This window comes from Hirundo rustica, chromosome 17 (genome assembly GCF_015227805.2).
Source record: "Hirundo rustica isolate bHirRus1 chromosome 17, bHirRus1.pri.v3, whole genome shotgun sequence".
NCBI lineage: Eukaryota > Metazoa > Chordata > Aves > Passeriformes > Hirundinidae > Hirundo > Hirundo rustica.
Genome location: NC_053466.1, coordinates 313271 through 337120, shown reverse-complemented (window position 1 = coordinate 337120; position 23850 = coordinate 313271). Strand labels below are relative to the sequence as shown.

The window sequence follows — 23850 nt, the reverse complement described above, 5'->3', positions numbered from 1 at the left end:
TTATTTTTCTGCTGTTCTGTGATTCATATTGTTTGGCTACTCAAAAGTTGGAAATTATCCATTTGACAGAACTAGCCTGTATGTCAGCTTTATGTTGCATTTATAGTTTTGTGGACTAATCTTCTGGTAGAAATCAAAAGGCATTAAAATGGATTTTATAGCCTTATGATAAAATTAACTGGAAAGGCTTTTACAGCTTTTGTCAATAAGCTAATCTGGTTTAATAATATGTCACTGAACTTAGTGAAATACTAAACCACACACAGGCCTCACTTACACGAATTAACCCCAAATTTATTGCTTTGAATACATGTAGTCCCATTGGATTTGCATTAGAATGTCCTTGCACAGTCCAAGTCAGTCAGCGCAGGAAAACCTCAGTTTTCATTCTGTTACCAAGTCCCAACATTTTAATTTTCATTGGAGTACAAATCCCAAATCACCAACATAAAGAATAAAATTCCAGCACAGCACAGCTTAGTTCACACGACAAATGGAACCGATGATGGACATCTGGGGCAGAACTGGGTCCTGCTGGTGCTGCCCCAGCACAGCCCCCACCTGCCTGGAGCCCTTCTGGGGCTTCTGCAGCTGAGGCGGGCAAAACTCTCCCCATTTCCCTGGGCTGGACCCAAGCAGCCCCTCGGGAATTCTGTGGGTGCCACAGAAGGGAGGTCACAGCTGCAGGGCAGAGTGTCCGTCACCATCAGCCTGCCACACACGTGAGACTGGGAAACAGGGAACCTGGGAACCTGGGACACAGGGATGGGAACCTGGGAAACAGGGAACCTGGGAAACTGGGAACCTGGGAAACTGGGATGGGAACCTGGGAAACTGGGATGGGAACCTGGGAAACAGGGATGGGAACCTGGGAAACAGGGATGGGAACCTGGGAAACAGGGATGGGAACCTGGGAAACAGGGATGGGAAACTAGGAACCTGGGAAACAGGGAACCTGGTACTGGGATACAGGGCTGGGGCTGGGACTGCTTGACCTCTGGAAGCAAACGAGGTTCTCTCTCCTCAGTCACTGAGTGATGGGCACAGCCACTGCTGGGACCTCAAAAGCTGTGAGAGAGGAAAGGGAAAAGCTGTGAGAGAGGAAAGGGAAAAGCTGTGAGAGAGGAAAGGCCAGTGGTGAGCACCTGAGGTGTGAGGAAGAGGAAAGGATTTGTTTCTCCTGTTCTGCGAAGCCAGGCTGCTCAGAGGCTTAGAGGAAAATTAAAGTTTGCTGAGAGGAGCAGCTGAAGGAAAACCAGGCAGCAGGGTACAGAACAGTGCTTGTGCTTGACTCCTGTATTTACTACAGCAACCAGATGCAGAATCTCAGTTTTGATTCCATAAATATTTTGCAGATTTTAGTGGGAGTATTGCTCCTACTGTTAAAAATAAATAACACATTTGGATTTCCGCATCACGTTTGGCAATATTAGGTTTTTGGGGTTTTTTTTATTTTTTAAAAGGTAAGAGGATTTGTTACTCTGAAGCTTTCTGAATATGCAGTAGAAAAATTAAATTATCTATTGCTTTCTTCTAAAGACAGTTTTACTTCAGTGATTTAACATTTAGCCTGTAAATGTCTATAGAAATTAAAAAAAAAAAAAAGAAAGAAAACCATTGTGACTGTATCACAAAGAACTAATGTATTCATTTTTACTCTTAATTTAGCTGCCTTGCAAGATATTGGCCATTCTCCTTCATTTTTTCTTCCTGAGTGCGTTTGCATGGATGCTGGTGGAAGGATTTCATCTTTACAGCATGGTGATCAAAGTATTTGGGTCAGAAGAAAGCAAGCACTTATATTATTATGGAATTGGATGGGGTAAGCATTTAGTAGCTGCTTACTTTAAGTCTCCTCATTATAGGACAAGATTATATTCAGAAGCATATTTGAAATTGTCATCTTATGATCACAGTTTGCCTTACTGAGAGTAGATCTCTTGGAGGAAAAAGTGCTTAATTTTTCTGTCTGCTCCTTAATCAGACTTCAGAAGGTGCAGTCCTTGGTCCAGTTCCGCTGCAGGGAACGCCACAACCTCTGCAGGCCAGATCAGACCCTGAGCAGTGGCAGGACTGCGGGAGGGGAGTCTCACACTGCTGTGTTCTTTCTTTGGTTCTAACTCACACCAGCAGCTTACTCTCTGTGTTCTGCAAACTCCTGCATGAAAAATGGGCACAGCAGCACAGAAATGTCACAAGAGTTCGTTGGTTGGTGCTTGCATTAAATTGTGCACAGAACCCCAGTATTATGATTAGGAATGGAGAAGTGGTTCTGTGACATGGGGAGGTCTCAGACAACAATTCAAGGCTTTCTTGCTGCAATCATGAGAGCAAAATCCACGTGCACATTTGGGGAACCAGCACTGAGTGTTTTCTTGCAGAGTCTCCTGCTCTCACAGCCCTGGAAGAGCCGCAGTGGTGCTTGACAAAGCTCCACGTCCCAAAGGAGAGGGAACCTCATACTCTGAGTAAAAGAATACGTGGGGAAAAATAGAAAAGCAATACCCGTGCAATTACAGACAATTTTGAAATATGTTAAAATGTGCATTATCTTTCCTTCTCTCCAAATTCATTAGGAGATACAGGAAGAACAGTTATATCAATAAAGCAGACCTGCTGCAGTCATCATTGAAATATTTAATATCTACTTGGCACCATGCAGATCTGGGTGATAGTAACGCTGTGAAATATGCATATATTTCAAGAGCTACCTACTTTTCCTTTTTTTTTTTTTTTAATTATGTCATTTTTATTTTCTGCATGTTTCATCATTCATTTAAAAATCTTCTTAGCAGCTGTGTCTAAGGGCTCTGGTGAGCACGGGATCCCCCAGACCCAGGGGACAAGCTGCAGCTGGAAGGTTTTGTCCTTTGCCCTCACTGTGTGACAAGTTCAGGAGCATCACATTCATGTGGCATTTTGTGCAAGGTTTACTGGCTGTGAAATGGTGATTAGAAGTGATTTAGAAGACACAAAAACAAACCTGGCGTCTGATTGATTGGGTAAAAAAATCTCCAAAACTCCTTTTTTGCCTTGGTGACTCAGCACGTCAGGCAGAGGTTGTGGTACCAAAGCTTTTTGCCCCACCGTTTGTAGGATGCTGGTGACAGAGCTGGTGGTGCTGGATGTTTCCCCATTTCAGGCATTTTCCTTTCCTTCAGAAACTCTCACAGAGGGAAGATTTTGTCTGAGCTGTCAAAAGACATAAATTCCATTATATGCTGTTAGTCGATGTAGCCCCCGACTTCTGCCCAGATCTGGTGTAACACAGCAGAAGAAAATCAGAGAAAATGAACTTCCTCAATATAAATGGGAGAATATACTCATCCCCATCAAACAAAGTGGATCTTTTCATCGTTGGAGGGAAATACACTTTCATTTGTGTCTAATGCTTCATCCTTCTCCATAAATGACATATTTAGCCTTTTAGAATTGATGTCCTAAAATTGCTTTGAATTGTCTGCCACAGAGTTTCTACAGCCTGGGGGGTTTTTGTGTTCTTTGTGGTCTTTTTTCATGTATAGAAGACACAGAAGCTTTCAAAATATAATTCTTCCTAACTACTGAGTATATCCCACATTTATAAATATATATTCATGTCAATATATAAATATTTATAAATGTGCTTCCAGCTGCAGTTATTAAAGAATGAAAATACTTCTTCCAAAAATTATATTGCTGCCAGTACTGGAAAACTTTACACAATTCGTGAGGATGACAGTGGTAAAATTATGCAGAAATTGCCTGTCAGAGAATTTTGTAAAACCCTCAAAAACCTAAAGAATTAAAAAGAAAATTGAAACTTTAAGCTATCATGTCTAATACTCTGTCTGGGACCTGTTTATTAAATTCTGTAAGATGATAACAGCTCAAACCTTCACATTTTATTAAATCATACCGGAATTAACGGGCCGTCATTTAATATTTGAAGGGATGGGTTTCACTGTATTCGGAACTGCTGGCAGTAAATCCCTCTCCTGCTCTCCAGCTCCTGGCCTGGAATGAGCTGGCAGTGCTGGGGCCAGAGCAGCTCCCAACACCAGGAGAACTGCCTCTGTGGAATTCCTGTAATTCCTGTGTCATCAGGAGAACTGCCTCTGTGGAATTCCTGTAGTTCCTGTGACACCAGGAGAACTGCCTCTGTGGAATTCCTGTAGTTCCTGTGACACCAGGAGAACTGCCTCTGTGGAATTCCTGTAGTTCCTGTGACACCAGGAGAACTGCCTCTGTGGAATTCCTGTAGTTCCAGTGACACCTTGCAGACCTGTGACATTTATGTTAAAGCCAGCCTTGGCTGAGCACTGGAGGCAGGCAGAGTTTGCTCCTGTCTCTCGCTGCTGGGTGTGATGCTCTGGATTAACCAAACGTCACCACTCTTGTCCTCTCACCTGCTATTCATGCACCCCTGTGAGAAACCCTGCTCTCCTGTCTAAGCTGTTCTGAATTCTTGAGCAAAAATGCGCTTCCCTGGGGTACGGGGGTTCAGGTAAGGCTGATATTGCTTCACGTGGTTTCAGTGCTTGGGTAGCAAGAGGCAGAAAGTCCATAAAGCAGAACCAGGCTTAAAGGAGGACTGTGATTCCCAAGGAAATTGGCACTGATTCAGTTTAGCAGTTTAACTAGTACTTTATTAAAGTCATTTTGTCTGACATCAGTTGATTAAAACATGTTGGATCAAACCAGCTGCAGGAGGATATCAAGTTAGCTTTAATTTGAAAATGACTCTGAGCTGTTCTGGCCATACAAAATTTAGCAGAACTTGCAGGGCTTACTGGAAGATGTGCTTTTATTCCTAATATTGCCTCTGCCTTTCTGCAGGCTGCCCACTGGTGATCTGTGTCATTTCTGCAACGTCGTCCCTGGACAGCTATGGAGAGAGTGGAAAGTGAGTACGAAAAACCCTCAGTGCAGGTGCAATAAGGATGAAAATCTGATGTGGAGGAAATTTGTAAATGTGTTAATGGGGTTGTGGTGCTGCAGGATCCTCCTGAGGAGCAGGGCAGAGTCTGCAAAAGGATGGCTTGGGCAGACGTGTTGTGAACATAGAAGCCTCACGGCTGGTTTTCACAGAGATGATGCACAAAAAGCTCCTGGGAGGTTTTTCCTACTTTTCACTGAAGAGCTCCTCAGTGAGCTCCCTCCTCAGGGGGGAAATTTCCACTAAGATGAGAGTAATCATTGATTAAAGATATTCAATCTTCTGAAGAAAACTGCAGTTTCACGCCTGAAATCTGGAATGGATAATGTCCAAAACTTTGAGAATTCATTTCCTCTCTAATTTAGGAAAAGAAAAGCAAATTTAACTGAAAGAACGCCATAGGATTTAATCCTAAAAGAATTTCACAGCTGCTTCATCTCTTCAGGGCTGTCGGAAGGGCTGGCTGTGTTTGCCAGCCCCTTCCCCACCAGCAGCCAGGAGAGGCAGGGAGGGCTTGCGTTGGTCTCTGGCTGCAATGAGCCAGATTCACTGCAGTGAGACATTTCCCAGAGCTCCAGCACTGAAAAGACCTGCGGCCGAGGATACAGAACAGCAAACTGCAAATAAAACACCTCCTCTCTTCCCATTTTGCACTCCTGTGAAGGTGGGCTGGGGCACAGAGGTGCCACTGACAGTGTGACAAATCCACCTGAGATCCCACCTTGGAACCCCCGAGAGTGAGGGAAGAGGAGCTTTTTCCTGATGCTGTCACATCTCATGCTTTCAGAATTCATTAGTCTTTCTGCACTCTCTTTTAGTTGTTTTTTCAGTTGTTGGGGTTTTTTTTAATTAGTAACATTACTAATCAAATGACTGTGTTTCCTCTGAAACCACTCTGGTTTTCCCTGCAGCTGCTGGCTTTCCCTGGAGAATGGAGCGATCTGGGCTTTCGTGGCGCCGGCGATGTTTGTCATTCTGGTAGGTACAACCAGAGCTGCTGCTCCTCGTCTGTGCCACCCACCAGCGGGGCTGGCTCAAGGCTGGGGTCACACCTGGTGCCAGCCCAGTGAAACAGCAGCCCTGAATTCTCCAGAAATCCTTAGTTCCTGCTCCGAATTTCTGTGTTGTGCTTGGGTGCGTATTAATTGATGCACATTAATTCTCACACTGTAAATTTCGTTACTCAAAGACAAAGATGGGACCTGAAACAGCAGGACAGCCCCGCTGGGGTCATTAATAACCACGTGGTACCAAGTGCTGGTGGGAGTTTTAGCAGTTCTCAGAGAGAGCCCCAAAGGAACGGGCTCTGAGGTTTGTTTCGCACTCAGCCTGGTTCCACCCTGCTGAAGTTGGAGGTTGTGTGAGTGGCCCGGTGGAGATGGTCACAGCGGGGCAGAGGCAGCAGCAGGGATGTGCTGGAACACGCTGTGAGCCGTCAGCCTTTAGGGCCCAGGGGAGGCTCCAGGGGCTGCCCCACACCCTGCAGTGTCCCTGCAGTGCTCAGGAATCTGCTCCTGTCCCCTGGCTTTCGGGTTGCTGGCAGGTAGGACAGGCTGGGCAGGGCAGGGCTCTTCAGTGAGTTTGCTGCCAGGTAGCGCAGGTTGTGTGGCTCTCAGGGCTGTTCAGGGAGTTTGCTGGGTTCAGGTGTCTGGCTGTTCAGGTGAGTTCAGTGGGTTTGCTGGGTTTGGGTGAGTTTGCTGTCAGGTAGCACAGGTTGTCTGGCTGTTTGGGTGAGTTCAGTGGGTTTGCTGTCAGTTAGCACAGGTTGCTGGCTGTTTGGGTGAGTTCAGTGGGTTTGCTGGGTTCAGGTAGCACAGGTTGTCTGGCTGTTCAGGTGAGTTCAGTGAGTTTGCTGTCAGGTAGCACAGGTTGTCTGGCTGTTCGGGTGAGTTCAGTGGGTTTGCTGGGTTCAGGTGAGTTTGCTGGGTTCAGGTAGCACAAGTTGTCTGGCTGTTTGGATGAGTTCAGTGAGTTTGCTGTCAGGTAGCACAGGTTGTCTGGCTGTTCAGGTGAGTTCAGTGAGTTTGCTGTCAGGTAGCACAGGTTGTCTGGCTGTTCGGGTGAGTTCAGTGGGTTTGCTGGGTTCAGGGCTGCCACAGCCCCTGTTCCAGCCCCAATGAGCTGCACCTTTCCAGGGGAGGGTGCAGGGTCAGGGCACTCCAGAGCAGCTGATGATGCTCACACATTAAAGTGCAGCGAGTTGCAGCTTCGCTGTGATTACTCAGGGCGTGGGGAGTGTTTGCAGAGAGCTCTGTGAGATCAGCACCTCTCCAGCACCGTTTCTGATGCTTTTATTGACTAGGCTGTCTACTGTGTTCTCTGCAGGCTGTAATGTCAGATTGAGAGCCTGAGGATGCAATAGACTCACTGATCAGTGAAACCAGGTTAGGTTTAAAGCTTTACGTAGATTTTTAGAGGCATGGACATTTTAAAAGAAGGCACAGAGAAACTTGCCCAGATTTCATCACACAGAAAACCCCCACAAATCCTGCTCACAAGCCAAAGGAAGGAATATATCCATACACACGTAACCAGTGTTTACCACTGCATACCTCTCTATTTGGCCTGCAGAAGGTGTAGCCTGAATTTCTGTATGTGAGTTTACATTCAAAGCTATGTAGATATTGATGATGGAGAGCAGTTAAAATAATCCAATATTTATATGTCCCCTCCTTGCTTTCTGGCCATTGTTCAGCACCAAAGGAGGAAAGGACATGCAGTCAGTGACACCAAACCTTCCCAGGCTGCTGTCCAAGGCTGGTGGGCACCAAAACACCCCCGGCAGTGAAATGCTCACTCACCTGAGCAAGCACAGCCTCCAACAATTTGCATGAGCAGCTGCTTGGCAGAGAAAGTGAATTTGACTGTCTGGCTCTAACTTATGATATATAACATTTGTGCAGCCCAAATTATGTTCTTGTAGGGATACAAACACTTCCAGAAAGAGAAAGGGTGAGCTCACAAGGTTGATCCGCGTAGAGCAATTTGTTAAATAGTCCAAACCCAGCTCTGCCCAAAATAGCAGCAAGTGAGCTGACAAATTACCTCTCTGGGCATTGGATATTCCAGCTGAAAAATGTGTTAGTGCCCACAGGGAAATAACAGGGCTAAACACTGTCTGGTGTGTGTGCACGTGTGCCTGTGTTCTTTCAGCAACAAATTAGCCACCGCTTGCATAAACTAGCATGTAAGTCTGAAAATACCTCTCGAAAAGCAGTTTTTGACTAGTTCAATCCACAGTGTCTCTGCCAAGAAAAAGGATTATGCTGTGAAGAAAAGAGGGGGATTGCTCCTTTCAACTCCCACTCCCCAGAGACCAGGCAGACACGATCCACTTTCATCCAGCCTCACAAGCAACCCAGACACCATGGAGCCCGAGGCAGAAGGATGTGGAGGGAGTGTGACTGGGGAAAGCACTCACACATACTTCTCTAGGCAGTAATTCACAGAACCTCCCAGCCCTGTGTAGATTCCCATACAAATATGCTCCTTCCTTGGGGTTTGAGTCAAGGGATACATGAAGGAAATAGTTCCTTCTATATGTAGGGCTTTGGGCTTCTGCCTACATCTTAAGGTTTTATGATTACTCTCCCCCACACCCCAAACCACAACACACAAGCCTCTGTATCATCCTCTTAAAGAGCTTCACAAAAAATCCTTGCAATTAATTTGCAGTCCAAACTAAGCTCAGCCCAAGTTGTCCTGGGAATGTCGTCAGTGGAAAAAAACCTGACTTGACAAAGCACCTGAATTTTGACACAAGACATTAAAACTTGCGGCAGAAAGCTCTGTTTGTTATCTCCCATCTGCTGCCTTGGTGTGTTTCCATAGATGTGGCAGAATTCAGGGAATTCCGAGGAAAGCATCTGCGTGCGTGGAGCGGGGGCTGTGCTGTGCTGCAGGCAGGAAACGAGGAGCAGACCCTGGGCTGCAGTGCCAGGGCCCCTCTGTTGCTTTCCCCGTGAATTGTTATTTTCCTTGTGGTCCAGTTCGAGTGGGAGTTTGCAAGGCCCTGAGTATAGCACAGAAAAAGTGTTCTCAAAACTGCTCATTGCCACCTCAAAGGATTCATACAAATTATTTACAAAATATGATTTGGTAGGAATAGGGAAAATGATCCCGAGACCATTGAATTTCACCTCTTCTCTCTGTAAAGCTGATTGAACAAGTCCACTTGTTACTGAAGGGCTGGCGGTTCCACAGGATATCCTTTGGATAAACCCAAGAGCCATGGCAAAAATGAACTACTGCAGATATGGTCTGATTCTACAGCAGGTGATGATCTGCCGTAGAGAGCTAGAATTAAAAAGGAGTCAGAAGATCTAAAAAAAACCCAAGGAAATCATTGTAATCAAATTTAAACATCTTTAATTCACCCTCTCATCCTCAGAATTAGAATATTTATGTCAAAGTAGAGGATGATTATTGAGTTTTAACTGAGGAACAGCACTTTTTTTTGAAGTCTTCTTTTTGTTCTGTAGTTCAGGATAATTTTGTTCTACCCTTGTTCTTGATGCTTTGTAGCTGATGTGCGATTTTGGTCAGGAAGGGAGAAATATGTCTTTCACCTTCACATTGTCTACCTTGTTTTCTTCTTTAAACCCAAGGTCTTTGCACAGCAAGACAGTCTTTGCCACATTTCCTTTAAGTGATAAAGATTTCCTTCTTCCTTCACCTGTGACTCCAGCACAAACTTTCTTTTGTTGAACATTTTCAGTGTTCGTCTTTTCAAGATTTCCTACTTTTCTGTTGGGAATTCTTTTCATTTCATTGATGTTTCTGCTGGACCTGACATCAAAAGGAGCGGAGCCTTTGAAGAGCAGAGTTCAGATTTAGCATGTTTTTCTCATTGCTCCTTTAAAATAGTCCTGTACCTAAATTGTAAGCAGGCTTTGGCAAGGAGCAGGCCCTGCACGCCCTGAGGTGCTCTCCGAAATCTGCGCACATGGAGCACAAAACCAGAGGGAATGCAGCCACGTGCCCTCGTGGGGAGTCCCTGCAGCTCTCCAGTTTGCCAGCTGGCAGGTGTTTATTTCCAATCGGGGAATTTATTTGTGTGGGGGGGACCCTGAGCACCCTGGCTGTGAGGGTGCACCATTCCAGACTTTTCCTAAGCAGGCACGGGTGTTCCTGGAGGGAAGAGAAAAGCAGGAGCTTCCCACCATGGGTAATCTCTGACACGGGGCAAACCACACCAGTCCAACCTTGAGCTCCTCTTTTGCCAGTGAAGACAGCACAGAAAGTCTCTGTTTGCTGCTGTGTGTGTGCAGCACCCCCAGGGCAGCCTGCGCCTCAGGCTCCGTCAGGACTTGCTCTCCTCACCAAGTCTTGTCCCCTTCTCTGCAGGTCAATATTGGCATTCTGATTGCCGTCACAAGAGTCATCTCCAGGATCAGTGCAGACAACTACAAGGTCCATGGAGATGCTAATGCCTTCAAGTAAGTTTTTCTCATTAAAATTGCAGCAACACTCTCACACGAGCGATGTTACACCATGGACTTCTCCCAGAGCACCGACATCATTCCCGTGTAAAATGCAATTGCTGGTAAGGGTCTCCTCCACTTGAGTGCAGCCAGTTAATCTATATTTAGTAAAAGCTGAATGCTGCACAGGGGGAAACCTGTGGTTCAGCAGGAGCTGAAGTGTTTCCCTGCCTGTTACAGTCTCCAGCATCTGCTGATTCATTATTTTCCCTTTCATTAATGGAGACTTTCCTCTTCCTGCTGCAGTCAAAAGCTGAATTTCACAGAGCTTCATTAATCTGTGCTGGGTTATTGCAACTCTTCTGCTCCTTCTGAGGACAGACCTTGCTCCTAGCCCCAGCTCAGTATAATATTTAGCCATATGCTTATCTTTAAGACTCTCTTGACACTGCAAAGTGCACAGAGGTACGCTGGATTTAAATGTGTGCCTAAATTCAAGCAGATCTTTATATCTGTGCCTTGAGCCTCTTGGGGCCGTGGCCTCTGCGAGTGAATCATCTTTAAAATAGCACTAGCAAGTCTGGAGGGGAAATGTAAAGCAGACACAAAGATACCTCTGAATATACAAGGACAAATTCTGATTTCTGAAATATATAGAGGGATTACATGCGTGTAGCCAAGAAGATAATTTAATATATCGAGGCTAAATTAAGATGTTGAATATTCCATTTTGTATCTCCTAAAGATGCTCTAGTCCAAATAGAGAAATGACACTGTATATAAATAAAAGAATATGGAACTTAGATGAAGAAAAATGTGGCGATGGCTCGTGTTTAATGTTTCTGAGGCACAGGTTATTGTATGATAAGGGTTTGGTGCCACTGTTCTGAAATGGTATTTTAAGGAATAATTTTTATGCTTGGATTACTTATGTAATTTTGAAAATGTCATTAAATTTTAAATATTGGTGACAGTTGCCTAATTGAAGTTAGTTTAGTCATTGTACACTTATCCAACAGGAAGAGAAAAACAGTAAAGTCTACACAAAAATCCATAAGATTATTGCACTATAGTGAAATGAGAAGCCTGGGAATTAAAATTACTGCTTCAGGTTTGGCTGAGTTCCTGTGACCTTCAGAAATATGAGGGAAATACGAAACTTAGGAAGCAAATAACTGTCTATTGTCAATGCCGGGTTTTGTGCACCATTAGAAGTATGAAGACAAAGACACAACTCCACAAATAAAAGAGCAGCTGTAGAGATTGCTCCATGTACCTGGATATTTTACTGTACTGCAAGGAATTGATTCCATACCCACTGTGCCCTGCACACTAACATGTATTAATTTTTTTTTAAACTCTCTATGTGCACATAAGTAAATTGATTTATGAATGATTGGTCTAGGAATAAGATGTAATGTCTTTAATGAGGAGTATATGTTCTTAGCCCAAATATTATCAGCTGTAGCTTTGGAATAGTGGAACTCTGTACTGAAAAGGAGGCTTCTCCAGATACCCTGGCTAAGAGATGCTCTGTGTGCCATTCTCATGCTACATTTTCAGGATTTGACCTAACAAAAGTTACAGGGAGAAAAGTGGATAAAAATTATTGTCAGAGGGCTGACACATCTAAAAACTTGAACCATTATGTTATTAAGTGGAAATATGCTCTGGCAGAACACCTTTCCTCACAGAAAGCCGACAAAAAGCAATAGAAGGTAAACAGAGCATAGTTCTGTAGATAAGATTGCAGAAATGGGTCCTCAAAGGAAGGTTGAAACAAGAAGAGCATAAACACATGTTCAAATCAGATCTGGGGAAGTGTTTATACCCTGATTTAACATAGCAGTGAGGCATGATGAATTAGAGTTTTATGCACACAGGATGTCATGGAGAAGGTAACTGGTCTATTGGAAAAAACGATAATTATAAAGCCTTTGTAGCACTGGGTTTTTATGTCTAGTGTGAAATCCTTCTGCGTATTTTCCAAAAAAGAAGAGAACAAAGCGAAGCAGGGCTCTGAGCAGACAGGTGCACGGGAAGTGTTTTCCATCGTGTGAAATCCCTACGGCTCCAGGCTCCTGGAGCTGATTACAGGTTTTTAACCCAGGAGGGTGGAGGAGCACAGCCAAACCAACTTGTGACAAACACAGAGAGAGCAGAAAAGCAGAAAAGGCACTGGAGTTTCTGTGAGGAAGGACTGCAAGGTAGTTTTTGAATCAACAAGTTCAGCTGGCTTAGGGAGGAACGGCCAAAGGCTGCAGAATGCTTTGTGTACTGTGCGCCCCAAATGGGGGCTGCCAGGCAGCCCTGAGCACTGCACCTCTCTGAAATCGCTGTGGGCAGAACTGGACTGTGCCAGGAGGGGTTTAGCAAGCCCCCCTCACAAACCCAGAGCCGGGTGGAAGCGGCACGGCATGGTTTGGGGAGGCAGAAAAGCCTTGGCACCGTCTGCAGGAGAGGTGGCTCCTTTCCAGCTGTGCTTGTGGTTTCAGAAAGCCAAAAGCAGAAGATGAGAGCTGCAGGGCAAGGAGCTGTGGAGGGGAAGCTGCTCGGTCCAATAATCTTGAGGCAGAACAAAAGAGGGAGTTCAGAGCTGTCTTTTCAAGCTGGGATGAAATGTAAGTGGACAGCAGGACGAGAGGCAGCGAGCTGCAGCCTGCAGCAGCCTGAGCGATGGCAGCAGCTCAGCAGCAGGGTCAGACAGCACAGCAGAATGGGCGGGAGGGCCTGGCAGCAATGAGCTCAGTGCCTGTGGGGCAGTGCCACCTCTTTCCTTGGTGGCCCAGGCCAGCACTCACATCAGGCTGTGGTGTTTGAGTGGCCTCACACTTGTGGGTGTTGCTGAGTTCAAACCCGAGCAGCCACTGACAATTCCAGCCTGCAGCTTTCACAGAACACGCTCCTCCCCAGGCTCACCTCTGGCCAGGCTCTGCTGCAAAGGGAAAAGATTAATCCCACGGACAAGGACTAAATTCCATTGCTGCTGGCAGCCTGGGGGGAGGACCTGCCCTGGCTCTGTCTCCCCTGAGCTGAGCTCAGTAGAGCTGACACCACGTCCAGTGCTCCTGCTCCGTGCAGAAACGGCTCCCACTGCAGCTGATGCCTGATAAATGTTCATCTTGCCCTAAAAGCTCGGATTTGTCCCCAGGGGCAGAGGGGAGGCCAGGCTGACTGCTTGGCTCCAGCCAGGTGTGAGCAGAGATCACCGCAGGAAATCCTGAGAGCAAAGATACATGTTGAGTCCTGATGGCAGCAGTCAGAAAGGGCGTTTATTGCTAGGGAAGTGCTCCTGCTGGAGCACGGTTAGTTTCTGAAAAAATGAGTTACTTGGCAATGCAAGCGGATATTAACCACCAAGGCTTGTTTCTCTTGGCAACAAACAGCGATAAACTGATGTAATTATTTAGTGTAATTGTTCCTGATTTTCCATATGGCTACAGGTCCCCTCAAATGTGACTGCAGGATGTGCACCAGGGTGAGCTCTGCTCGGAAGGCAGCACCTGACAAACCTCAGGTTTAAAAGCCAAAACAGAAAAGAAAGTTCGAACAAAATTCCTTTTAGTGTCTTAAAATTAATTAATTATTCATCTTCCCCGTTCACATTTCCCCCAGAACAAAGTGCAGGTTTTGGCTTATCGATCTCTTCAGGTTCAGATGTTGCTTGTCCCAGAGGAGACACCAGAGAACTCCCTGCTGACCGTCTTGTGCTGCTTTCACTGCCACTGGTGTGCTCATTTGTTTGTTTAAAATAAATAAAAATAGCACCCCTAAAATGAATTTAAGAAGCCACATAAAAGACTAAGCTTTTATGAATCATAAACGGCAAAACACCCAATAATTTAAGGCAAAAATGAATACATTTAAACAGTTTATGATCAGAGACACTAATTAAAGCATAATAGACTCCTGTGGCAGTGTGAACAGTAAGTATTTGGTCACTGTAGTAATCTTCCTATGTGTGTGAAAATAGCTGCTTCTTTTAGTGTCTGAAACTTTAATTCTGCAAGAGCCGTTTACTGGAAAGAGTTGAGCAAAGAATTATTATTATCTCCTATTTATTACTTGAATTTACTTAAGAACATGCTTTTTGCATTGTTTTTGAAGCATATCGAACACATTTATAGAATATGAACTTTTCCTTTAGTTGTGATTGATTATTCCTGAACCTTTTATCAGAGGATTAGCTATTGACTCTCAGGAAAATAATTTGGAGCAATAATTCAGTTGTGTCTTAATGGGAATGTTTTGCATCCAGGGAACAGATTTTCTGCCAAAAAGCTAATTTAAATGTTTTAGTTTATAGAATGCTGAATCTAATACCTTGAAACATTTAAACGCATGCATACAGCATTTGTTTGAATTTCCCATTCTTTTTTTAGGGACATAACTAATCATATGTTTGAGTTTAAGCATATGAGTAGCCTCTCTAAGCTTAATGCAATTAAAGCAGATTAGTTTAATGGAATTGCTCTTGTGCTTGAAAAGGCACATGATTACATTTCTGAGTTATGAACCATTTGAACTCTTTTTCTTACTTATTTCTGCTGCATCTAAAGACTTAATTCTACTCAACATATTCATTGGCGTGTAAGGGCCTCAAGTTTTGGGGTTTTTTTTGCTTACTGCCCCACACTTTCAAAGTCTCATTGCTTTTTGCATGGAAAGTGACTTCTCTGTTAGAATGAGACAGGCTCCCAGTGTGACAGTGCTGGAAGTGTGCACATTTCCTTCCCCATGGGGACAACTCTTGCCTGGTGACATTTAGCACAGGTAATGATTTGACTCCCTGAGTTCCCTCGGCTACAAGGGTTAAAGTATAACACAAAGAATTCTCCAGGGTTTCCTCTTTGGCCCTGAGGATATTGATTGTGGCAGAGGAAGGAGCGCCCAGCTTCTCTCTGTTACAGTAATAGTGGTTTTCATTCAGGAGCAGAGACACCACATTTACCAACCCCCTGGGATTTCCCAGCCAGTTCACTTTTGCATTCTGTTGTCCAGAAGAGACAGTTTAATTAACTTTTCTTGAATAAAGTGCCAAGTCCAACTCTTATTAAATACATTCTCACTGCTTACTGTGAAATGGTCCAATGAGTTGGAAAAATCTGTCTTTTTTATAAACTGTACACTTCAGCACTCAGTGAACCGAAAGTGATAGCTATCATAATCATCCATGGAGAAAGCAATTACAGCAAAACTAGAAATATTTCTTAGCTTTTTACCCTGTTCTTTCTTTCGTTTTATTATTTTCTTCATCCTCAAATTCAGTGAAATAGTAAAACAGTTCTCCAATGGAAAAATATGTTTTCTGTTTAGTTAAATTAATGACTGAAAATTGGAAAAAATGTCAGTAGCTGTAGTGAATGGGAGCAAAACAGGGCTTCAGTAGAATCTCAGCACAGTGAGTAAGTGATGTCAGCTGCTGTGTTAGTTCCATCTGCATTGTTTAATAGATCACAAACCCCTGCACATGGAACTGAAAATGGAGTCTGTGGGTTTAATGCAAATCTCTTCCTTGCTTTGGTTCCTCGAGCAGCGTAGGGAGAGCGTTTCCCTCTGCAGGTGCAGATGCAGGAGGGCTGTGCTCCGGCAGCTCCTGCTGCAGACATCTGCGGCCTCGGCCGGTAATTGGCCGCTCCAAAGCGCTTTGCAAAGCCATCCATTACACCCTGCACGCCCGGGCTGCTCTGGCAAATTGCTCATGCATTTAATCACGGACCCCGTCCGTGCCTCGCTGTTTCACTTCGTTTATAAACCCTGCCCAGCCCTGCAGCCCGGCACCTTCTGCCTGGGATACAGAGCTGGGACTCGGTGCTGCTAACTCCCGTGCTTTAACACCAGCTGGTATTCTGCCAGCCCCTGTGCATTTGTTGCATTTTGTTCTTGTGATTCCATCCCTGTTTTGTGTCGTTTGATGTCCAAAGGCTTCTCGTTCTAAGGATTATTCCCAGCTGTTCATTTCGCAGAATGTACTTGTCAATCACGGCAGTGCTTGAAGCTCTCACGAGAGCTCTCCTGCCAAAGCCATACCATAATCTCCTCCATAGCTGAATTCCACCTCTTTCTGATGCCATTAGAGAATTTTTTTTTTTTTTTTTAAATCTCCTTCCACAAGGAAGGTGAGGAGCAAGTTGCAATCTGTAAACTCTCCCCAAGGTCTACAGGGATTCAAAATCCATAGCACTAGGAAACCCTTTCTGTGCCTTTCTGGGTGGCAGATGTTTGCAGCACAGCGCCCAGAGACAGGGAGCACCTGTTTCTGCATGCTCGAATGAAAACGAAGAGAGCTTTTTGCATCTACTGAAGGAGACCATCCGTTAGGCAGGGCAGTGTGACAGGCCACGTCTGCTTCCAGCAGCTCCTTCTCGTCACAATTTCTCACTGTGTGTAAGGCATCACGTTCATTGAACGTCGCTTCAAAGAGCACGAATGATGCACCTCCAGAAACAAACTGTTGGAAGGAGGAGAGCTGACTGGCAACAGAGGAAATGAACTGAAGGAACTAGGCAGTGACAGCTAGTGAGCTGAAGTGCTACTGCCAATGATAATGTCTTCAACCTAATTAAATTTTTGGCTCATTGAATATGACAAATACAAATGCATTTTGGGCGTCTCCTTATTAGATTCAGGGTTTTAGACCAAAAATAGCATGGGTTTGAATGTTGTCAATGAGGGTATTAATGAGGAAGTGCTAATCTTTTAGAGACCATAATGACAGTAATGGGAGTGCTTTCTTTGCTGCAGCTGCTGAGAGTCACAGCGCTGCAGAAAGGCTCCAGGCCACGTTGTCATTGTTCAGGCGCATTTTGGGAGGAGTATTAAAATATTAAAAGTATGTAAAGCATAGCTGCAGAGAGGAGGCGACTCTGCAAAATGAGAGAAACAGGGACAAACAGTAACAGACTTAAACTGATGGAAAAAATCAAATCTCTTTAAGCTTCCTGTAGTGGGAATGGAGTCGCAAGGCAATGGATCTGATTACCCGGAGAGCTGCTGCCTGTGAGCAGCTTTCAAAAGTGGTTGTACCCCTGCCTGTCAGGGTCAATTCTGCTGCCAGGAGCGACAACCAGCCCTGTCTGAGCTGCATCAGCTGACACTGTGAGCCCTTCCACAGCTTCTTCTTTTTCTTGGTTGTCTCCTCCTGAGCCAGAACTCTCCTTTGTGGGAATAGTTTCCTGTCATTGCTCCTCAAGCAGGATTTGTGCTCAGGGCCTGTGGACACTGGCTCCAAAGGAACAAGCAGCTCTGATACTTGTGCCTGTTTCTTTCTGTGTTAGGAAGGGCAGCAAGACAAAACATATGCGTACAAAATATACAGGGAAAGCTTCATCGTTAGGAGGTCCTGGTTTTTCTGAGTATAAAGAGAAACCAGTTTTTATTAGAGATGCTTAGTCATGTTTATTTTCACATCTGAATGTCAGGATAGAATAAGGTTTGTTAAAACCTGGTTATTAAATCCCAGAGATGAAACCTTGCTGTGAGCACAGCAGGATCAGTGACAGAGGTGAAGGGTGTGAGAGAAGGGGCCGTACCAAGCCACCCTCCAGCTGTTCATCGTCTTGTCCGGAGGGGAATCTCTGGCAGCTGCTGTTCTGCTCATTGACCTATGGCTGGATCAATTCCTTGACTCCAGCCTCCCGGTCCCTGCCAGACTCCAGGGGCAGTGGCTGCAGGTGTAATCTGTCCTCTGCCGCAGCCTGGGGGTTCACATGGGGTCTCCTTACGACGAAGCAGGATTTACACAGCATTTAACAAGAACAAAACTCTCTGCTGGCCCCGTGCCTGAGGTTGGATCACTCCTGATGAGTCTGTTGTGGCACACAGCTGCCAGGTGGGGAGGAGGCAGGTCAAGGGTGTTGTTAACAATATGGTTATTGTTAATAGTATGATTAATACTGAGACATTGGGATTGCGACCTCTGAGAACCGTGCATGGTGGTGTCACTCCTCCGTCCCCTCCCTGTTGCCAAAGTTCTCCAAAGGACAGCTTGTCTCCTTCACTTCTAGAATTATAACTACACAAAGTTTCAGGTTTTGAAAATCCATAGCTTTGAAGTTCACATTAATTTGTTTTTAAAATGTCCTAGCTGGATTTAGTTTTCCATCTTTTAATATCAGATTTTAAGCCTTGAAAGTGCTGGTGGGAGGACGGGGCTGTGAGTCACAGCTTGGTGCCTGGTTCCAGAGTAACGATTAAAGGCTGCTCGTTCATCACAGAATGGGACAATTCCCTGTGAACAGCAGTAACCTCCAGAGTTTGCTTGAACTGCTTCATTTACACCCTTGGCTCCAATTTATAATCCTGGAACTCTGTGTCAGCTTTATGCAGAATAATAAGAACAAATATTACAGCTGTGGCAATGCAGAATATAAATGTTATTTAAGCATGTGCCTTGTGCAGAGCTCTGGGCAACTTGTAAATCACTGCCCAGTCTGACACAGCTCTTAGCTAAGTGTGATTTACACTTCTTCCCAATAAAGCACTTGGGAAATAAAACTAAATGAATGGAAAATACAGGTAATTACAATAAAGAAAAGATACTATCTTAGTATCAACAATACTTCTAAACTTTTAGGTGCTCTCTTCAGGTAAGTAATAAAATGCCATTAACAGTATTTATGTCACGGGTGTTCTGGAAATAGAAATTGAACATTATTCCCAATTCTTTTCAGTTGAAAAAGATGCGAGACAGAAACATATTTTAATGAAAGAAACTGACTAAAAAGCACTTTTCTTTTGGAGCAGTATTAGAAATAATGAAAAAGGCAGTTAAGTCAGATGGTAACTGAAAACACAAGGACGTGAGGAACAGTGTGGTTTTAAAAGTGAGATTCTGTTGCCACCCCAGGAGGAACCATTTCTTTACTCTGTTTCTTATCCCTAATAAGTCTCATGTATCTTCTCCAGATGTCCTCCAAAGTTAGCTGTATTATAATAATAATAATAATAATAATAATAATAATAATAATAATAATAATAAACCAGGGAATATCCAAATACAGTAGGAGAACAAAGAAGATTTGGGTGTCCTCACGTGAGTAAATACAGTAAAGACTCAGATTCCTTGTAGGCAGCAATAGGACAGATAGAAATATGTATGATATAAATATGGATGGAGCTGCATAAAGAAGTGCTTCATGGCTTATGAACAGGAGAATTAGCGAACCCTCAGCCCAGAAATTTAAAAAAATAAATGATGACCACAGAGTCTGTTTTTCATTTTCATAATTTATATGGAAACCAACTGTACCTGAGTGCAGCAGCATCTTTCTAAAGGAAAGGGCTCGAGATTGTCCCAAAAAGGCAAAAGATGCACAGCCTCTTGGAAGTGACACAGCTTCAGCCGTGACACTGACTGTGGCAGACACTGTAAAGCCTCACCTCATGCTGCCTGGCTTCTCCAGTGCCAGCTCAATGAGAAACCAACACCTGGGGCTGCAGCACTGCTCCTGTGCAGTGAGCTCCAGCCCCCTGGGGCTGCAGCACTGCCCCTGTGCAGTGAGCTCCAGCCCCCTGGGGCTGGAGCACTGCCCCAGTGCAGTGAGCTCCAACCCCCTGGAGCTGCAGCACTGCCCCAGTGCAGTGAGCTCCAACCCCCTGGCACTGCAGCACTGCCCCAGTGCAGTGAGCTCCAACCCCCTGGGGCTGCAGCACTGCCCCTGTGCAGTGAGCTCCAACCCCCTGGCGCTGCAGCACTGCCCCTGTGCAGTGAGCTCCAACCCCCTGGCGCTGCAGCACTGCCCCTGTGCAGTGAGCTCCAACCCCCTGGCGCTGCAGCACTGCTCCTGTGCAGTGAGCTCCAACCCCCTGGGGCTGCAGCACTGCTCCTGTGCAGTGAGCTCCAGCCCCCTGGGGCTGCAGCACTGCTCCTGTGCAGTGTGCAGTGAGCTCCAACCCCCTGGGGCTGCAGCACTGCCCCAGTGCAGTGTGCAGTGAGCTCCAGCCCCCTGGCGCTGCAGCACTGCCCCAGCGCAGTGTGCAGAGTGCAGAGTGCAGTGTGCAGGTGCTCCGAAGCAGCACTCACCATGCACAGGGGCTGCAGCCATCCCTGCAGTTCTGTTTTTCCCGGTGTGTACGTGTGGGACGGGAGCAGGCAGGGATGCAGCTGTGTGTGCTAGTGCTGCAGGTAAAGCTCTGTGAACCATGACACAGAAAATGACTTTTCTCCCTCGCTTTGCGTGCCTGACCTTGATCCCGAGCCGCTCGCTGCTGCCGTTGCCGTGGGAACGGGAGGATGATTGTTCCGTTGATCTCGTTGCATAATTAAGGGTCACTGAGACTGTTTGGGTCAAGAGATCATTTTTAGAATTCAGCTCCTCAGGGGGCAAATGTTATTCCACTAAAATTTTCTTCGTGATTTGACGTGATTGTTACTTTGTCATCCAAAATTAAAATATGGGTCCCGCTGACTTCAAGTTAAAATCCAGAAATATTTTCCAAACCTCCAGGTTCCCAGAGGAGGCTGCTTTTCCTGGGTGTTCCAGGGCTGCAGAGCCGCCAGCTGTGCAGTTTGTTGCCACTTGTCAGCTAAGGAGTGGTAATGGCTTCGTAATTGCCTCTGACAATTCTGAAATGTGCTTAGAACACAATCAGTTTCATTGGTAAAAGCCTCTGGTGATAAAGTTCTGAGTCTCTTCAGGGAACAACTAGCTGGGAGGCTTTTTCTGCTCTTGAAAACTTGCTGTTTCTACAAGGACTGTTTGAGAAAGGGGGAATTGGAGCCTGGGCCAGTTTTGACAGGCCATGTTTTCTACATTACCAATAATTTTTGGTGCTTGCCTCCAGCCTTTCCGAAGACCCACACTTTTCTTGAAATCTCAAACCCCAACCCGATACATGGAGAACAGAGTAGGGGCTGCTTCGTATTTTTAGCGTATGGTGCGACTGCTTTGACATCCCAGAGCAGGGAAAACAAAATTAATCATAATGGATTTTCATCACTGACTGCAGCTTTATTAAGTCTTAAAAACAGGTTTATAACCAGTGTCTCATTATAGTTGTAATTAATTAAATGAAGCCAGCTTTATGCAATCCTGTGCTTTGGACAAGTCTTGAAATTTTTAGGGAAAAAACGCCCCATCCACATTATCCTCCTGGTCTGGCAAGGAAAAATAGATGTGCACTGCCACCCTTGTGTTTGCTTTGCTCTCTTTTGGCCCCGAGGCTTTTGAAAGGTCTGTCTGCTTCTGGTTTATCTCTCTTTGTGCGGGTCTGTGTTTTCGATAGACCATTTCTTCTTCCCTGCGTGTCCCTTCGGAGCAAGCTGTGCCCTTTCCTATCAGTATTCCAGTCTTGTGAGAGCTTCCTTCACAGCTCCCGTTATGGAAGGAACAGGGAACTCTGTGGGGTCCTCCCCATAACTTCTGTAATTTGACAATCCCTCTTTATTAGCACTGGGTCTGTCATCTCAGTGTACTGCTGGGAAAACAGAGATTTTCACCGCATGATATAGCAGCTATAAAAAAGATTGAGATGGCTGTAAATAGCGCAATAAGGTTAATTTTCAGAATATTGTTTCAAGATGACTTGCAGATTTAGCCAATTAAAAGCAGTGAGGGTTGGGCTGGTGCACATTCCTGCCTCACACGGACGATTTGCCTCGGGACACTGTGCAGCATGCTGGCATGAGATGGGAGAGGTCCTGCCCTGGGAGCTTGGAAAAAGGGTGGAAGGAGCACAAGTGGAAGATGCAATCAGGTGTGAATGTTGAAAGGAAAACGTAGATCACATCTAGGCTGCTCCACCCACAGGCAGCATCTGAGCCTTTGAGGCATTTGCATTTCTTTGTTCCTGAACAGACAGTTTAGGAGGTTTTTGGGGATAATCTGTCCCTCTCCTGGGCACCAGCTGTGTGTCAGGAGAGGAGTCTGATGGCTCGGACTGACCCCACACGTGCAGAGTGCCCAGAGCAGCCAAGCTTGGATTATCCTGTTGCTCCTGTAACTGCCTTTACAATAATTTCTGTCAATTATTTGATATTATTTGACCTAGAGACAGAGCTAATACCATCACCTGTCCGAGCCAGGCTTGCTCATGGCAAACTGGATATCAATGAGACCAAATCCTCCTCCAGAGTTTTTGTTGCCTGGTTGTGAGAGCAGTGTTGCTTTTTTGTCCTACCTTTGAAGACAAACTGGCCCCTAATAATAGCATGGTATGTTAAAAAAACAACCCCAAAACTACAACAAAAAAACCCTTACCCATTAGAAAATTGCAATTTATTTTCTTTTAAAAAACCCAAATGAATCCCTCCAGACTTTCTGGTCAATTTACTTTTGTGAGACTATTAAAGGAAACCTGTAATGGAAGTGGGTAATATTTCCTTGTCTCTTTCCCCCTTTCTTAGCTCTATAACGTAACTCCAGAATCTTTTAGGGAAGAACCAAACACTGTGGGAAATAGGCAAGTGAACATTTGTGTTCAAGAAAGGAATAAATCTTCACTATTGTAAGAATCAGGGCAAATTCTTTCCCTTTTAAACTGCTTTCATTTTCCACATGATTTTCTAAGCGTTTAATTATTTTGGCTTCTGGCCATGGTCATCAACAAGCACTCCTGGGAAATTTGTTCTGTCATCCATTTCTGGAGTCTCCTGCATTTTCAGCAGCCACAATTTTTGGGTTTCCAGGAAGTGTAACCGGTGAGTGGAACAGGCCCCTGCCCATTCTGTGCCCCTGGCTGTTGAAGCAGTGCCCCGGTGATCGTGAGTTTATCCTGCAGGGTGGGTCTCTGCTCGGCTGTGGTTGCTGTCAGCAGATCCGGGGTGCCTGTCTGACTGGGATATTTGTCCTGCATGCTCCTTTAGCAGTTGCTATGGAAAAGAGAAAACACGTTCTGTTCCACTGGGGCTCCTCCTGATGTTGCAGTGATGCTCCAGGAGGAGCAGAGTGTGAAAGGGAGCGCGGAGACACCCAGCGTTTTCAGGATCGGAACACAAATACGCGGCGAGGCCGCTCAGAGCAGGGGGCCCCAGGCACTGCAGTAACGGTGATTTCACCGAGAACAGAGCAGGTTCTGGGTGTCCCTTGGACAGGAACAGCTCCAGTGCAGGAGCAGTGCAGGAACCACGCATCCACACGCAGCTGTCAGCACACACCCTGCGCCGGGACGCAGCGCTCTGCTGCTCTGGGAATAAGCTCCCGTTGTCTTTGATGACTTCATGGCAAAGTGGGAAATGAGCTCTTACCTTGGGCTGGGGCATTGAGAAGCAGAGAATGCTGTCTCACCAGCAGGGCAATGAGAGAATTAGTACAAAAAAATGTTGGAGAAAAGAACTGGGAAAATGAATAGTAAAATCCCACTGCAAGGTCAGCTTCCCTGGGGAAATCATGAACTCCTAAAATTCAGCTTGCAAGGACATAATGTTTTAATTCTTCATATTTGTTTTAAATAACTTGCACTAAAGACAAGGAGAAGGACATGTTTTGGTTCTGTACCTAATTTTTGGGAAGTGGTGGTTTTTTTTTTTCTTTTGTATTTATAGAATCTGGGAGCAATGGAGGTGACAAG

General features: G+C 45.3%; 1 protein-coding gene across 3 annotated transcripts in view; it reads left to right on the top strand.

Moving 5' to 3' along the window:
- The window catches only part of ADGRD1 (adhesion G protein-coupled receptor D1), a 123566-nt gene that overhangs the window by 88204 nt on the left and 11512 nt on the right, over window positions 1-23850 (top strand). For all 3 annotated transcript variants that reach the window (XM_040080977.1, XM_040080979.2, XM_040080978.1), the window contains 4 exons: window positions 1669-1822; window positions 4819-4885; window positions 5830-5896; window positions 10265-10356. In XM_040080977.1, coding sequence (XP_039936911.1) covers window positions 1669-1822; window positions 4819-4885; window positions 5830-5896; window positions 10265-10356 — 380 coding nt within the window. The remainder of the gene's footprint in view (window positions 1-1668; window positions 1823-4818; window positions 4886-5829; window positions 5897-10264; window positions 10357-23850) is intronic.